Genomic DNA, 18,381 nt, shown 5'->3' with positions numbered 1-18,381 from the left:
GTTAAAGAAAAAAATTTCTTTTTCAAAGTGTAAAGAATTAGTTGTAATAACATAGTATACATACTAAATAAAAAGTTTATTTAGCTTTTACTAATAAATACAGAAAAATACTCAGCATCAGCTGCCAAAATAACCTATTTTTGGTCAATAATAAAAAATTTAACTACAATTTGGTCAATAACCAAAAATATTACATCATAACACATTCATATTACATTCCACTCTTTGCCTTTAACGTTTCTGTCACAATATAAAAAGTTATTTACATAAAGTATATTTCGACTGGATGCTGTAAAAGTATTTTTTTTTACTCGCGCAATTTTACTAGAAGAGCATAGTGATAGAAATTCAATTCCACATATGCACTGTAGCATGCAATATAAGCAAAACTATCATAAAGGAGATGAAAACAGTTATGACACATCCTATAGGATAGTGAAAAAAAAAAAGAAAAACTCGCACACTGGCAAAATTAAATCAAACCTTTAGGATGTACCCAGTACGTGGCCAGATTTTCATTACCCGGACCCAGGAGAAAAATTTCATTACCTGGTACCAGGGGTTTAGTTGTAAAACTCTGTATTGAGTACTTTAACTTGAACAATTTTACCAGGTAACACTCATTAATATTCCACAAACGAATATGATTATATTCATATTTACTGCAACTTTAAAACTATTATAATAAAAATAGTTGTAGTTTTAGAAATCCATGTATGTTGTAAGCTTCTTAATAATAAAGTTGAAATAATTAGTTTAGGCATGATATATTTTACTTGAGGGTGTAGAATTTTAATTGAGGGAAATCTTGGATATCTTTGGTAGAAAAATATGTTCGTTAAAAAGGGATGTCTAGTTAGAGAGAGGACATGCAAATTCAGAAATTTAATGCAGAAAACTATTTTAATTAAATTAACATCATAGTTAAATTACACTAGAATACTATAGAAACATTAACACCATAGTTAAATTATACTAGAATACAATCGAAACAAAGAATCGTATTGATATTTATTTCAAGTTAATAAATTCATAATAAATAAAATTCAAAGATAAGTGCAGAAAAATACAATATATGCGTATTACTTCCAAACTAAGTTTGGCTTCAAATAAGTAACTGCAATAATATGTCTTTGTGATTTAGCTTAGAAGAATACAAAAATATTTTCTTACAAATGACACATTAGTTATTTTAATGTTATAACTAATTTAGACATATTTGAATTTTCTAGCAAATTTAAGCACAGGTTAAACACTGAGCAAATTGTTTTAACAAAAAAAAAAACTTTTCCAATGAAGAAATGTTGCATTAGGAAACATTTTATTATAGTTACAGTTTAAGACGATTTATATATATCGCAAAGGTAGCCTAAAACTTTCTGTCCTTAAATTAATCTATGGGTTACGGAGCAAATCATTTTATATGCCGCCAGTGTCTGGTACCACAATACTGTTAAAATCAACGAAAAACTTAAATCCATACAGAGAATCTCACTCATTAACATCACTAAGGTTTACTCTACAACCAGCAGGGAGGCCCTCCAGATACTAGCAGGGGTGAAACCTATCCATCTTAAGATTTTGGAGGACACTTGCATTAAAAGACTTAAGTAGAATTGGAGACTTAACGACTTTGACTCAGAGATGCAGCAGATTCTCTCCACAGCACATATGGACGATCCACCAGTTAGGATTCACCTATCAAAACTTATTTCCGTTCCCTACGGTAGATCACTCCCAACAAACAGCGGCTTTGAAATTTTTACTGATGGATCAAGGATGGAGGTTGCGGACTTCGCTACTGATACCACAGAATATAAAACTGGCTTCGGCATTGTTACTAAAATGCACGGTGCCTTAATCGAGGCAACCTCCACGAGGATCTCAAACAATAGTAGTGTTTACATGGCAAAGTTGGTGGCAATTAATAATGCTTTTCTCTGGCTCTCTAAAAAAGAATATCCAGACGCCTCTATTTATAATGATTCGCTTTCCTCGTTGCAAGCCTTACAAAACCCAGTATCAAATTCAAAAATTGTTGAAAATACTAAACAATTATGGCGACCTAATATACTCTGTAATTAGGTTGAAGCTCATATAGGTACTCAAGGAAACGAGGAGGCGGATCGAGCAGCTAAGAAAGCCACCAATCTCTGCCAAATTACCCTTGAGGTGCCAACCTCCATAGCCCAAATTAAACTCAGGTTAAATTATATAGCATGAAGCGCTGGGGGTTGGAATGGCAGAGTTCCGAGAAAGGGAGAGAGGCATTCAAATTTTTTAGAGACCCGAAATTAAATAGACTACAAGCAAACTTCTATCTCAATCAATTTTTAACAGGCCAATTTTTGGAGAACACCAATATAAATTATTCCACAAAACTCCAGAATGTTATTACTGAGGTGAATATCAATCTATTGATCACTTGTTAATGAATTGTTCTAAATTCCAGACACTCTGGGGCAATCACTTTAATAATATTAGTTAACATCTTTGCTATGCTAACCTGACTTGCAGAAATATCATAAAAAAGATTATTAAACAAACTTTAGAGGATGTATTGGGGGACGGTCTCTAATGGTCTCGGAACCTGCTCATTCCAGCTTGAGCGTATCAATTTTATTGATGGTATAGTTTTGTAACTTTTACTATGTCTTTTATTAACTCTTCTACTTCTACTTGCTCCAATTTTATTGTAATTACTTTTGTACTATATAATTGGTTTTAAAAGTACTGTTTTAATATGTTATACTATGTTGCTCCTTTGTAAACTTTGCATGTTTATCTTTTAAATTGTTCTTTTAACTGACACTTTTAATATACTGCTGTTTTAATGTTTTATCACCTTACATGATTTTTGCTGCTCTGCGCCCGCCATGTTCATGGGCTGTTTGCCATGTCTGATATGTAATGTATTTTATGTTTGTACTGTTTTCTGGATTTTTTTGATTTTAATAAACATTTACCCGTATGCCCTAAATAAGGGCGGGCCGGGGAAAATATTTCCATATCGAAAAAAAGCATGTATGAATAAAATTGATCATCAGTTACTTTAAGTTTCTCGGGTTTTATTACGACTCTAAACTTAACTAGCGTTATCATCTAGAATACGGCCAAGAAGATTCTCCGGTCCTGCAGAAATGCTATTGGTAAAACCTGGGGATTATCCCTCAAGATAGTTTACTGGATATACTCAATGATTATTAGTCCTATCATCACATATAGTGCAATTGTTTGTGGGTCAAGGACAAGGTTGAGCTCTGTCAGTCTGTCTGGGACTGGCTGCCTCAGGACCACTCCTACAGCTGCTCTGGAAAGCTTACTTGGGCTTCCCCCATTGAATCAACGTATTGAAGTTGAAGTTCAAACTGGCATTAAGCGTTTTATGTATCTTGACTCATGGAAAGAATATTCCAAACACTTGTCATGGGGTTACCTTGTTTCACAAGTGGTGGATATTCCCTCTTTTATTATGCCTAATGATTATATGTCACTAAGATATGCTTTTTACAAGCCCTTCAAGATCCATTTTCCAACTAGAGATGAATGGCTTAATTCCCCTAAGTGGCTTGAAGGCAAATGTCTAATATGGTACACTGATGGTTCAAGGCTTGGTCTCAAATCAGGGGCAGGAATTTATTGCTCCATTGATGGTACCAAGCTTCACTTTCCCTTAGGTAGTTATGCCACGCTTTTCAGGTTGAGGTCTATGCCATTATCTTGTGCTGCAAGATATGTTTAGACAGGGGATAACAAAATATGCTTATCCACATCTGTTCCGACAGTCAGGAAGCTCTCCTATCACTATCGAGGTGTAAATCCACCTCCTTACTAGTGTGGGAGTGCATCTTGGACCTTTGTGACCTCTCTACTCATAACAAGGTATACAGGCAAGGGTACAGGCCAATAGCCAGGGGGGGGGGACCGTTGGGACAAATCCCCCTGAAATTCTGGGATTCAAACTTTTTAGTCTTTCTGTGAGCCTCTCAGTAAAAAGAAAAACAAAAATTGTCGAATCAAATCTTTTCCCAGTACAATTCCAGAGACAACTGTAGATAGAATCAATAAAACAAGCTGTTTTGCTATTCTTGCAGACGAAACTATGGACATAACTCAAACTGAGCAGTTGACAATTTGTGCAAGGTACATCGATGTGAGAGGTGATGAGCCAATTGTCAGAGAAGACTTTCTCCAATTCGTTCCAATTTTTGACTCATCTGGACGCGGAATAGCTGGTGTTATTTAAAAATCATTAAGAAATTTAGGAGTTAATGTTTCAAAAATTGTCGGACAAGGCTCGACGGAGCATCTGCAATGCGAGGGGACTTTAATGGTGTTCAAGCAGCCATCAAAGAATAACACCCAACAGCTATTTATGTACATTGCTCCTCACACTCCTTGAATTTAGAAATTAGTCATTCTTGTAGTATTCAAGCTATTAGAAACTGTGTTGACACAGTTAAAACAATAACAAAATTCATCAAATTGTCTGCCAAAAGAACAAAAATTTTAGAAGACATCATCAAAACGAATTTGCCGAATGAAAAATTAAAAAAAATATCTTTTTGAGAAACAAGATGGATAGAAAACCATGATGCAATCATTAGATTTAAAGAACTTTATCCAGAAATAATTCAACTTCTCAAAGAAGTAAAGGCTTCTGGAAACTGCGATGCTTCCTCTAAAGCGGACAATCTTATTTCTACTATCACTAAAAGTGAGTTTTACTTTACTTTACTTGTTTGTAGCGATATTTTTTCTATGACTCTCCCACTGAGCAAAGCACTCCAAATTCATCTAGACTTGAATGGAGCTTTGATACACGTAAAATCAATAAACAACACAGTTCTAAACAGAAGAAAAAATGCCAAGTATGAATTTCAAAAGCTATATTCGGAACTCCTTAATACTCTCACAAGTTTGGATCTAGATGTAAAACTTCCTAGATTGGGATCTTATCAAAATCACCGTGGCAATATAAAAAATCAGAACACAGACCAGTACTTCCGTCAAAATATATACATTCCTTTTTTAAATTATTTCGCTGCCCAACTGATTGAAAGATTTTTGAAGCACGAAGATACTCTTGCATCTCTCGATAAAGTGTTACCTAAGTATTGTGATAATGTTAATATTAATTTATGCAATTTTCGAATCTACGCAGATTTTATTGACATTGAAAACCTCATGGGAGAAATGGAAGTATGGGCATCAAAGTGGAACCTGCGTGAACCCCTTAGTAGACCAGATACGGCACTTTCAGCAATGGAAGAATGTGACAGTATCTTTTTCCCAAACAGTTATTGCTTGTTATCAATATTGGCCACGTTGCCAATCACCACAGCAACTGCAGAAAGAACTTTTTCTACTCTTAAACATGTAAAAACAGCAACAAGAAATGTTACTAAAGAAGAAAGGCTAACAGGGCAAACTTTATTAAGCATATTTCAGGATATTCCGGTTCGTCCTAAAAAAGTAATCGAAAAATTTTCTTCAAATCTCCGTAGCATGTCTTTGTAAATTTTGTTTACAAATAGATTATAATTATTATGTAATATAAATTGAAAAATAATTATTATGTAATATTTTTTAATTACTAGTTTAACTTTTGCAAACAACAGAATAAACAATATTTGTTACAATGTTTTTCCCCTACTTTGCATGTCTGAAAGTGTCTGTGCTTCTTACCATATCCCCCCCCCCGAAAAATATCCTGGCTACGGCCTTGTATACCTACTGTCGTTCCTAACCGGATTGACTGTGTTTGTGAGAGGCATCTTGTCTATTGATTGATAACGTTTAAAAACAGGCAAAACAAAACATTTATTTTAAATAAAAAACAACAAAAAACAAAACAAAACACAGCGTTCCAAAGATATTTTAAAAAGCCAATTCAACGATATTTTCAGTTCTCTCTTTTTTCTCTTGCCATGCTCAGAGTAACCTACATATTCTGAATACTTTTGGTGGCGCAAACTAATTGGAGTTAGTGTTTGCCGCAACACCTACATTGGGTACTTGGATGGGTATTTTTGGAAATGAGCTAGCTGATGAAGGAGCACAAGCTGGCTCTAGTACGATTTTCAGGGACCCTGAACCAGCCTTGGAAATTTCTTCTACATCATTCAGGGCATCTATACTCAAGCTCTATGGCAAAATTGCCCATGAGCAATGGCGTAACACAGGTGGTCAGATACAAGCTAAGGAGCTGAATCATGACTGTCCCAGTGAACGTCAAAAAGAGCTTCTTAAGCTACACAGGAACAGTTTGAGGAAGATCATTGGTCTTCTCACTAGACACTGCATCCTCAGGAGGAACCTATATGCAGTAGTGAATCCAATCCTCTTTGTTGGGGTTGTCATCTTGAAGAGAAGACTTCATGACATATACTTAGTGATTGTGAGGTCTATTCCGCTCAAAGATTTGAGCTTTTAGGGCAACACAGCATTAAGGCCTGGGAACTGCAAAATGTTCCTGTTAGGTGCTTGCTGAATTTTATTCTAGCCATAAGGCTTTCTTGTTGATCATGATTTTGGGTTTGGGTACAATACTCTACTCTTTTGAGCTGCTCAACCTCTAAGTCTACTTTAAACTAAATTTTTACAAAAAAGCATGTTTTTCTCTCTTTTGCCCAATATATTCAATTTCCAACCAGTCTGGTTTTAAGTTCTCTCACCATCGGGCTAATCCATGGGAGGTTTTCATGTTTTTTTCCTTCTGTGTAACATAAATAAGCATTGATTTCACAGAAAGAATTTTATACATAAGCAAATTTGCCCTTTGTTTGTTGCTTGATGCAGGAGTTACTTAATCTTTTGAGGGCTCAAAATTACTTTAATATGGAGATAGAAACGTAACATTTAGAACAATAAAATCCCTATATGAATCTTTTGTTAAATATTGGTTATAAGGTAAAATTTCTCATTTCTAATTAAAAATATTAAGTACTTTGTGCAAAAATATTTACAAAGCAAATGAAATATGAGTAACACTATTTATTTACAATATTTAGAAATTTTAGGGTTTGAACATGCTCTTATCATTCAGCTCTAATAATACATTTTCGACATTTGTAACAGATTATAGTTCCTTTTTCGTAAGTTCGTGTGAATATAGACAGTTCCTAATTGTTTCAAAGGCTTCAATGCCTTCCATAAATGTTGGTACTGATTTTAGTACTGTTTCACTGTCTTTATAAGCATCATTTAGCAGTTCATTAACAAAAAATGTGTTGTGCGAAATGATTTCCCTTAACATTAACAAATCCTTATTTTTTTCTTACTCATTGGCAATAGGACTGTTTTTATTCCCAAAATGAAATAATTTCAATTTTTTTTTAAACAGTCAGTAGAATTTTTGAATGATTGATGCAGGTACTTGCTAGTTTTAAAATTGATTTAAATAGGTATTATTAACTTTTATAAAAACTATTTGTGATGGAACTGTTAAAACAAGATGATACATTTGGGAAAACAAAATACTTGGGATTGACAGATGGAGGTTTGACTATATATGTTTTCAAGCATATTTGCAATCATTACTCTGGTAACACAATATAATAATTCAAAAATAATTTTTAATATACTTACTGCATAGTTTATTTTTTTAGTGTTTTCAGCTGTTTCTTTGGAGGTGCCCATCTTAAAAGACTAGTGTCAACAGTTATTTTTGGCCTACGGCAATATAATTTGTGCAACTGCTCCTCAACTAATTTAGGAGTAACACATATAACATGCTGGCCTCTCCAATACTTTACCATATTTAAACTTTGTAAAGTACTAATTATATCACAATGAGTGATACTGGTCATCATACTAAAATTGAAAGCATTAAATATCAAAACTCATCCTTAAATAAAACCGATTATAAAGAAAGAAAATGTCAACATGTATCATAAAAATGTTATAAAAATATATTAAATGCAACATATTTGCAAAATTTATAGATTTTAAAATCATGATAACTTATATCTTTCATGGTTCTTGCTCAATTATTTAAAAAAAAAATTAGGACTTTTTTAGCACTTTTTTAGGACTAAGAAAAAAAAATTAGCACTTGATGTAAAGTAAAAATAACATACTTAAACTATACGTGATACTAAAAATGTACAAATAAAGTGTTTAACGATTCATGAAGTAAAAATTGTATAATTAATATATACATGATGCAAATTGCGGCTTAATTTTGTCACAATCTTTTTCCTCAATTTTCTTTTTTTACTTAAGTAATTTAATATGTTTCTCATTTTTAGAACACACTTGCTTTTGTTTTCAGACATTAATTTTGGATTGATGCAAGCAACATTTCTTACAACAGAATAGTTTATTGGACATTTCTCCAGTAAAGTTTCTAACATTTTGGTGATAAACTTTCTATAATCTTTCTTTATATTCATATGATCTCGGTCAGAAATAACTTTTGAGGCTAACAGCTGCTTTAAAATTTGGTCACCTTTAAAACCTACACTGATTTTTGTCAGAGAGACATAATTCTTTTCATCACAAAAATTAAAATGGCACAGTTTCTTCAGAGAATTTAAGTTTTCTATAGATTCTGGCTTCAGAATATTAAATAACTGCACACTATGTAATACCAAATCCTGGATATCTGCAGCAAAAAATGGTAAAAGTGGCCGATCTGCTTGATACAGTTTCAAAAATGGTGAAACTAGCTCCGACACATTTAAGAGAAAGTTCAGCTTAACAAGAATTAATTTGTCTTTTATTACTTCTTGTAAAGTTAAAAAGGATTTACATTTCACTTTTCTAAACTTGCCAACATTTTTCACATAAGATTTCAGTGAGCCATTCTGTTTCAGATTCACCTTTGTAGAATGCATTATTTAAAATATGAAGCCCACAACTTCCTATTGCATTGCATTGAACACCATGTTCTTTTAACAAATCTTCTTGAATATTATTATAAAACTTCCAATTGACAGCAGGACAGTTCATAGAAATCTGCAATAATTTGCAGGGATGATTGTGTAATTTCTTGAGTAAAAAAATAAATAAATAAATAAAAAAGTTTAAACCGAAAAATTAGAAAAAAAATTTAAACAAGTTTTTTTTCCTTTTTCTCAATATTTCCTAGTTTACTTAAAATATATTTAAAATTTTACACATACCTATGATGACCTGGAGAAGCAATTGAAATTTACAAATATGTCTTTCTTTCTTGAGTTTATGATTATAATAACTATTTACTGATAAAAAAATGAATATTAATCTTGAATATAAGCTTATAAAGTAGCTCTCTTATAAACAAATAAAATAAACTGCGTTTTTAAGTTCCACCTTTGAAAATTTGATTTCCGAAATCTCTTGTGATCACTGATTTCTTTAAACATCTGAACCTTCGATCTCCGGAAACTTTCGGATAACAGTTAACGAAAAATCCGGATTTTTTCCAGAGCACAATCAGCCCTAAATTTCTTCAGGTCTACATTTTTGACTGATGAATAAAAGCAGGCTAAAAGGTCATCTGCTGCAGAATGGCCCAGAAAAGCTGATGTTAAGTATCACGTCTCTACAATGTTCTTATCTGGGTTCCAAAAGTGGATATGTATATCCAACTGCTTCTGCTGTGTCGCTTTGTTCAAAGACTCATCGAAAAGCAATGTATAAAACTTGGCATTATCAATGCACTTCAGAAGTAGCATGCTAAAATGAGGTGCAAGTCCAAAATGACAGAGATATGCACACTTAGATTCACTGCAGGCGAAATGACGTGCTATTGAACTGTCTGAAAACATTGTACTAAATAATTTTCCAGTGTATTGTAGGAGTATCAAGTACCAAGAATTGTAGGAGTAGTAGCTTTCTACAACTTTCAAAGCCCATAAAATCTCAGAAGAAAGAACTTCTTTCCCCAAAGCCCAAGAATCTTCAAAAAAGATGGAGGCAGCAGAAGAGCCAAAGGCAACAGAATTTAAGGATTTAGGGAAACCGATTTAGGGGCCGTTCAAAAAGTACGTACATCCCGAAGGGGGGGAGGGGATTCGCTATTTTGTACGGTTTTGTACGATGGGGAGGGGGGGTGGTATTATACAAAGTACGTACACTATAAGCATACACCAAATTTAAATTTGACTTTTTCCTACACACTCCTTAAATAAATATTTAATTTTATTTAAAACAGAATTATTTTAATTTTTATGAAAAAGGGGGGTAGACTAATAAAATGTACGTACTCTAAGGGGGGGGAGTAAGACCTTATGTACGGTAATGTACGAAGGGGGGGGAGGGGTTTAAAATTTCTCCATTTTTGTGTACGTACTTTTTGAACGGCCCCTTAAGGAATCCGACCGCTCAAAAAAAATTTCAAAACGCCAAAATATAAAATATTTAGCACTTTTTTAGCACTCAGAAGAAATTTTAGCACCTTTTAGGCCCTAAAAAAGTTGGGAAAAAATTTTAGCACTTTTTTAGGACATTTTAGGACAGCAAGAACCCTGTCTTTTAAAAACATTTTTCAACTATATAAAAAAGTTAAATACTATAGACATGAATTAACAGCCAATAAAAAGTAGGTATACTATAAAGCAAATAATTTCAATAATTAATGTATGGAAAAAAAAAGTAGACTTTTTTGAAAAAAATTATAACAAAAGAAACAAGCTTTCTATAGCAAAACAATTGATACATTTATTTATAAATTTAACAACTTACATTTAGTGTGAATTATTATCTTTAAACATATCATACATTTATTTGCTATACTGCTACTATTACACATTTCGCTGACAGGGTAAAATCATATTTTTTCCCTTATACTAAAAATGATGAAAAGATAAAAGTTAATTTACTGCATAAGAGTTCTTGAATAATTGAAAATATAAAAACATTTCTGGAGTGCTGCATATTTTAATCATTCCTAGGTTCAACGTTTAGCTAGAATAAAATAAAGGAAAAAAAAAAGTCTCATTGAAAATTGAATTATTACCACTATTTGCCAAATTTGAAGATTCTAATCTAAAATTTAAACCCTATCGTCCAACTCATTAAACAATAACTTCAAAATTTAATACAGCTACTTTAGAAATGCGTAACTTTAAAAATATGAAAAACAAATTCAAGACAACAAATATTTTTTAAAATTTACGTACCTTAGTTCTCTGACAGATAAGGCCCCTTTATAATTTTTCAATATTTCTAAAATAACCCATGACCAATAACTTCTGTAACTTAGTTTTCCTAAATCTGAAAGAGGCTTTTCAGGAGAGCCCACAGCATGTTCCTTTTTTGACAATTCATAGCCTGTGGTATATTAAATGAAGATAAATGTTTAAAATTAAGTTTTGTTATGCAAGAATAAAATTATTATTAATTAATTATTAATTTTCAACTATTAATTTTTATAATATAAATTATCATAATTTAAGGATGTAAAAAATTTCGATAAAATTTAAAAAAATTCCTGAATACAGAATCAATAAATATAATTATTACCCTGCATAAACATTTCACAAGGGATTGAAACAAAACTGATTGTATATAAGAGAAACAGCAAAATTCAAAAAAATTATTGTATTTAGTACCATATAATTTCATTTATGCATAATTAATTATAAATTTTACACTTTCAATTTGTAAATGAATAGTTGATATTATGATAAAACTGTTATAGTGCAATAAAAACTTAAATATGACATTTTACATTGGGTATCAAAATACATAATTAATTGTACTCTACCGCTAAGATTAAACATAATAAGATTATTTTTTCTGCTTAAAGCAAGATTCTAAGTCTCATTTCTATAGTTTATTTTGATTTTAATAATAATAAACATTTTTATTGTAAATTAATAATTGATTATTCTTACTTCGAACACCATTTACATCCAACATCACTGCTTTTCTTTTCTTACAAAATAAAGAGAAAAATGAATAAAAACCATCTAAATCTTCTTTTAGATTGATGCATGTCAACATATGCCAAGAATGTATTTCACCTCAGTAATCTAATAAAACCTGCTTGAGTATGCTGTACTTAAAATTATATTATATTACATAATATAATATATATATATCATATAATATAAATTATTTATATTACAACTTAAAATTGAGCAATGAATTTCTTTTAATTCTTTTTTCTTGGAGATCAGCAAATCAGTTTTAATTTTTTGGGAAACAACAACTTCATTTAGAAAATTTAAAATCAATAATTTTGCTTAGAAGTCATTGAAAAGTGTATGCATTTAGAGTAAACTCCCCCCCCCCCTCCAGAATATTCTGTAGTGATTTATTTTTTGTCGAGAAAAGCAACTCAAGCTTGTATTCAGAAACTGTTCTTGAGTTTAAGTACACATTTATACTTAGGTTAACTTGAATGCTTGTTATATGCATTCAGATGTAAAGTACGAAACTTTGCCAATACAAACAAAGGCATAGTTAGGGCTCACAGAAATGGAGCAAACTCAGTTTTTACATCTCCCGACACATATATATACATATAATATTTATAGATTATATAATGTCAGACATAAGGGGATTTTTCGCGACTGTTATAAGTTTAGATTCTGTAAAGCTAAATTCCTTACTAAAATTTTACATTGAATAAGATTTTACAACTTTAAATCAAAGTAAAAACATTTATTCAATTTGGTTTAAAATTGAACAGTAAACGTTACTAATAAATGCAGTTTCTATTAAACTAAATGTTTGCTTATGATTAAAGGATAAGTGCTTATTATTTCTTAATGTCCTGTAAATTTGGCAAAAATAATTTAAAAAATATTAAACCAATACGTCAAGAAACTACTATAATAATATTCAAATTTTAAGTAAATGAGATAAACATTTAAAGTAGTTATTTGGCCCAGAACTGGCAAATGAAACTCGGGGAATGAAACTTAATTTTTTTATTTTTATACCAGGATTTTTAAAATTATTAGATTCAAGGAAATATTGCTTAAATATGAGAGTTGTATTTACATTGATGTTAATATACGATGAGTTAAAATTAGTGACTTTTCAAATAACTTTCACAAGATGGAACATTTTATAAAACACATTGATCCACCTATTCTAACAGGAAATAGAGAACAATTTAAATTTAAAGAAGCTATTTAATGAAAAAAATAATGTTCATAGTATTAAGATAGAAATTAAAGTATTTTCGGTATTTATAATTATCATTAACATAGTTTTATTTCAACTTGAGAATTTATGTCAGACACCAAAAATTTTACAACTTTCCATCTTACGTTTACAAGATGGAAATGTTATAAAACACATTGATCCACATATTCTAACAGGAAAAAGGAGACAATTTAAACTTTAAGATTCTATTTAATGGAGAAAAAAAGTATTTTTAATAGCATTAAGATAGAAATTAAAGTAGTTTCAGTATCTCTAATTGTTCTGATTAACTTAATTTTATATTCAACTTCAAAAGAATTTACGCCTGACAAAAATTTTTTTTAACGTTCCCCACAAAAGTAAAAATTTCAAATTAATTATACATCATGTTTCAAAGTTAAGAGCTGCATATAATTCTTTATTAAAATGTCAACTTCAAAATTCAGTTTAGTTTATATTTAAATTAAAAATAAATTCACAGAATTTAGATAATTTGTAAATGAGTAATCAGTTTTTGCTTTCGTGTGATTTACGTTCAATACCAACAATTTAATCCATTTAATTTAACTTTTTTACTGTCAGTTTTTATGAAACAAATTGTTTTCAGATAGGTAATAATGCACTAAAAATTTGATAAGAAAATTTGATAATTTTAATCTTAACTTATATTTTATGTTTTTTTTAAAAAAGAAATTTATGTTGATTTCTTCGGTACGACACCATGGAATTATCCCATTGTTGAGTAAGCCTTCTAATTTAAGTCTATGAAGATCAAAAATTACAAGGGTGCGTAACAAAAAATAAGCACCTTTTAAGCACTTTTCAAGCACTGAAAAAATATTTTTAAGCACTTTGAAAAATATCATAATTAGACAGGGTAGGCAAGTTTTTGACAATTGATGGTTTTATTTACAGTGACGAAGAGGATGGCACGTCACAAACTATGAAATTAACAAGATAAATGAAATTTTCCATTACTAATAGAGAAAAAAAATTGACAATGTTTAGTTGGTCCCCGCAATCAGCAAAAACTCGAGAGATTTTTCGATTCTATTGCAGAGGGCGGAAAGTGAAGTCTGAAATTGAGAATCTCTTGCAAAATGCAGCAGGATTGCACATGAGAGTAAAAAATCCTTACCACTGAATCCAACTCAGTATACGCAAGTGCGAACCGGCAAGTATTTCATCAAACATGTAAAACAAATGGTGTTTTCATACACTACAGATAGGCGGTACGCCGAAATAGATTGGGGTTGAATTAACTGTGAAAATGCTGAATAGGACAATGTCTTTTTGCATAATTTGTGGCGAAAATCAACATGGTAAAGAAAATATCTCATTTCGGAAAAGGGAAAATTAAGCACTTTTTAAAAACACCCATGGAAAAAAGCAGCTTTAAGGACTTTTAAAAAACGAAAATAAACACCTTTTAAAAACGCTACGTACCCTGATTTCATTTCTTCTCTCCCAACAAGGCACTTACATCGAAGAGCCATTACATTATGACCACCCTGCTAATAACATGTAGGACCATCTTTAGCCCTCAAAACTGCTAGCACCCGCTGTGGCATTGATTCCACAAGGTGCTGATAGGTAGTCTGAGGTATTTGGTACCTAGCACTCGCCAACTGGTCCTGCAATTCCCTCACATTGCGAGGGGGTAGCGTCGTGGCAGCACGAATTTGGTTTTCCAAGTAGGACCACAAATGCTCTATTGGATTAAGGTCAGGTGAATTTGGGGGCCAAGACATGACTTGAAAGTCACTGGAATGTTCCTTGACTATTCGACCCTTATGACATGGTGCATTATCCTGTAGGTAAACACCATCCCTCGCAGGAAAAACTGTTGCCATGAATGGATGAACCTGGTCTGCAATGATGCTTAAGTAGCTTACAGACATCAGGGATTGTTCTATGAGGATTATGGGTCCTAATGTGCCCCATGAAAACATTGTTCCTGGGCGAGAAACCATGAAAACCGAGACCATTTTTATAAGTGGAGGGTGGTCATAATGTAATGGCTCTTCGGTGTACATCAAAAAAATTTTTTAAGACCGAAACAATAAAACAAACATTGCAAATTACTTACTGAAAGCAATAAGGAATTTTCCAAACCCTTTTCTCTGATGGGGAGGAAGAGTTAGAATGCAAGCAACATTATTTCCATCTGGAGATTCTTTTTCTTTAGAAAAATAGCCCACAATGTGAGCTCCATGTTTATCTAACTCTGTTAGAACATAAAATAAAAAAGGCTCCACATCAAAGTATAATGTCTTGTGATCAAGAAAAAGTTTCGCCATTAAGCATAAACATTGACAATATAGCTAAAAGAGAGGAAAATGGTTAAAGTAAATTTGTATTGAAAGATAGAAAAATAAAAACAATTATTTTGCCATTATTATAATACATAAAGTCAAGTGCTCGTTAGTAATTTTTAAATATTTAATGAAGTAATTAGTCAGAATATTACAAATAAATTACGAGTATACCTTGTGATCTTTTCCATCCACTTCATATACTGACAAAACACCTTTGCGGTATATTTCTTTACCAGGAGGCTGTCTCATAGTACATTCACCCTTTCAAAATGAAAAAAATAAATAAATTACAAAATAAAATTTAAAATAGTTTAGGAAGCAAATTCTTAAATATCAAGTTCACACATTCTTTTTCTGGGAGCAATTAATTATTTAAAAAATCATCATAATTACAGGCATAAAATTATATTAAAAATTGGGCAGATAAAAGTGATTATATGTTTCTAGAGATAATCAGCATTGACTGGGTCAATCATTAAATAACAAGAGTTGCTAAAAAAACTTATTAAAAATGGTATTATTTGCAAAATATACAGTGCACAAAATTTTAAAAATAGCATGTAAGTGAAACAAATAAATATTGATGCAAAAGCTGCAGTTATTAAAGAAGAAAAAAATGTAAGTCATTTTATTATTCAAAACTCATATCAAACAATTTCAGGATTCAGTAATTTAAAAAAAAAAAAAAAAAAAAAAAAAAAAAAAAAAAAAAAANAATACAAAAAAAAAAAACTAAAAAAAAAAATAGAAAAAAATAGAAAAAAATTCTATCATTAATTATAATATTAGCAAATTCAAAGGTCATTGATGAAACACAATTATAATATATTTTTTTCCATAAAAACTAGAATTCACTAATAAATTGTAAAATAAAAGAATAAAATGCTAATAGTAATCAATAAACAATGTATTATATTTTTTTGCAAAAAAAAAAAAAAATGATATGATTGATAATGTGCATATACAGTAAAAGCCTGACATAACAACAATTCACAGCAGCAAATAGATTTGTCGTTATAAGCAAATACACATATTTCATGAAAATAGCAATGTAAAATCTAAAAACTGAAAATGAAGTACAGCAGCTTTTGTTATCAATGATAACTATTAAACTCAACATTCAGAATTAAGTGGTAATCTGTCAAGAAGGGAAGTATGTGGTCATTGTGGAAATATATGGTATAGTAGATATGTCATCAACAAAAAGGCATATATTTTTCAAAATGAGCAACAAGTTTCCCAAAAATAGCAAAATTTTTTTGGAGGGAGGAACATATAAAAAGGTTGAAATTGTAAACATAAAATAAAGTGAAATGACACCAGTTTTTCACTTTTCTGCATTGATACCAGAAATAAATAAAGATGGTTTTTTTGTTCATTTTTCTGCATAACATTCGTCACTTAAACAGAAGAAAAAGTATTTCTTTCAAAAGATGTTTGTCCCAATAGAGAGAGATAAGCAATTTTTAACTCATTACAAATATAAAATTTTTGTAGCTTTCCCATTTGCATTTTGTCAGTGACTTAGAAAATTATTGTAATAGCAGACTTCTTGTAACATGCAATACTTGTTATATTGATCTTACACCATACTATACAATATCACCAGGGTTGTTTTTTAAGTTAGAAAAGACATTTTTTCTTATTACTGCAATCTATTTTTCATAACTTAAAAGGCAATATAGTATAAAAAAATTGTGAAAGCTTTGAAAAATTCAACGAATTTTAATGGTTTACCTGAATAATTTTTTATACATCACTTTTTTAATATAACGCAGATCATTAGAATCTATGTATGAATAAAATTTTTTTTATGTCCTCAGAAGGAGAACAAATATAATACCTTAAAAAAAATTTATTTATTAGAATTCCAAAATATTTTTCTTAAATAAAGGAAAAATTTGTGACAAGCACTTTCTATGAATTCACTGCTATTTAAGATGCAGGATTTCCTTTAAAACCAAGGCATCTGAATAAACTATTTTTTTAAAGAAAGTCACTGGTCTACCTCAGAATGCATTCACACCAATAATATTAATTTTTTAGTATGTAACAATAAAAGTGTATTTGCTTATTGATAAATAACAGAATTGTCCAAATAAACTTTGTACATTATTTTTTGCGTTATTTTACAATCATCTTTGTAATATCGAAAAATCAGATTTATCATAATTTTTCACATCCTTCAACAGACACACATTTTGTACAAAATTGTCTTAAATTTTACACTTCCAATTAAAAAACATATATTCAATATTTAAATGTCAACTTTTATTCTAATAAACTGTTTTTAATTTTATAAAACAAGGTTTATATTACAATTATACTATTGTTATACATAATACAGGAATAAAACTTTTTTTAAAATCTATATTACAACTAAAAATTATTGTATACAGAATATAAAAATTTATTGTTCTACAGAGAATGCAACTTGTGTTTTTATGTTGCTATTAACTATAAATGACACATATTTTTTAAAAGCTTAATAAGAAAACAATCCTATTATATATATATATAAATAGCTTAAAAAAAACCCTACTTACTTGGTGATATCTATATGTTTTTTCAAGTCTCATATATTTTAGGCAATATTCACAAATCCATAATTTAGGAACTTTTCCATATTCTTCAGGATATGGTGAAAAATACCAAGTATCAATCTCATACTTCCCAAATTGAATTCGGTCAATATATTTTACTTTTGTTATCTATGGAATAAAAGTTATTATTATGTTAGAAAAGATTATTCTTCGTATTAAAAAATACAAATTATTTTTTTTTAAAGATGTAATTATTTTAAGATTAGCTGCAAATATCTTAAGATTGGCTAATATCTATTATCCCACTTAGGAAAAAAAATTACATTTTCAAATGTTTAACGTTGTATTAATTTTATTTCTGTACTCAGTCATGTGTTTATTGATTTATTAAATCATTGATTTATCATACATAAGTTTTTACATAAATCTACATA

At 30.4% G+C, this 18,381-nt stretch overlaps 1 protein-coding gene and 1 long non-coding RNA gene across 4 annotated transcripts in view; both read right to left on the bottom strand.

The window, feature by feature from the left end:
* The window catches only part of LOC107439338 (males absent on the first), a 32,649-nt gene that overhangs the window by 4,605 nt on the left and 9,663 nt on the right, over nucleotides 1-18,381 (bottom strand). The window contains exons 5-9 of one of the 3 annotated variants that reach the window (XM_016051902.4): nucleotides 17,951-18,115; nucleotides 15,576-15,665; nucleotides 15,176-15,410; nucleotides 11,109-11,259; nucleotides 7,591-7,815 (exon numbers count right to left, since the gene is read on the bottom strand). In XM_016051902.4, the coding sequence (XP_015907388.1) occupies nucleotides 7,599-7,815; nucleotides 11,109-11,259; nucleotides 15,176-15,410; nucleotides 15,576-15,665; nucleotides 17,951-18,115 (858 nt within the window). In that variant the 3' untranslated portion in view covers nucleotides 7,591-7,598. Of the gene's footprint in view, nucleotides 1-7,590; nucleotides 7,816-10,621; nucleotides 10,894-11,108; nucleotides 11,260-15,175; nucleotides 15,411-15,575; nucleotides 15,666-17,950; nucleotides 18,116-18,381 lie in introns of those variants that run through there. The other 2 variants (XM_071183491.1, XM_071183490.1) reach the window with 2 other exon arrangements.
* Nucleotides 301-7,584, bottom strand: LOC139426042 (uncharacterized). The gene is made up of 2 exons (XR_011637299.1): nucleotides 6,006-7,584; nucleotides 301-5,733 (listed from the first exon to the last, which is right to left on the bottom strand). It is a non-coding gene; the product is annotated as an uncharacterized lncRNA (long non-coding RNA).

Source organism: Parasteatoda tepidariorum, chromosome 7, assembly GCF_043381705.1.
Source record: "Parasteatoda tepidariorum isolate YZ-2023 chromosome 7, CAS_Ptep_4.0, whole genome shotgun sequence".
In the NCBI taxonomy this organism is placed as follows: Eukaryota; Metazoa; Arthropoda; class Arachnida; order Araneae; family Theridiidae; genus Parasteatoda; species Parasteatoda tepidariorum.
Note: the sequence above shows the minus strand (reverse complement) of the source record. Positions and strands in the feature narration are given on the sequence as shown.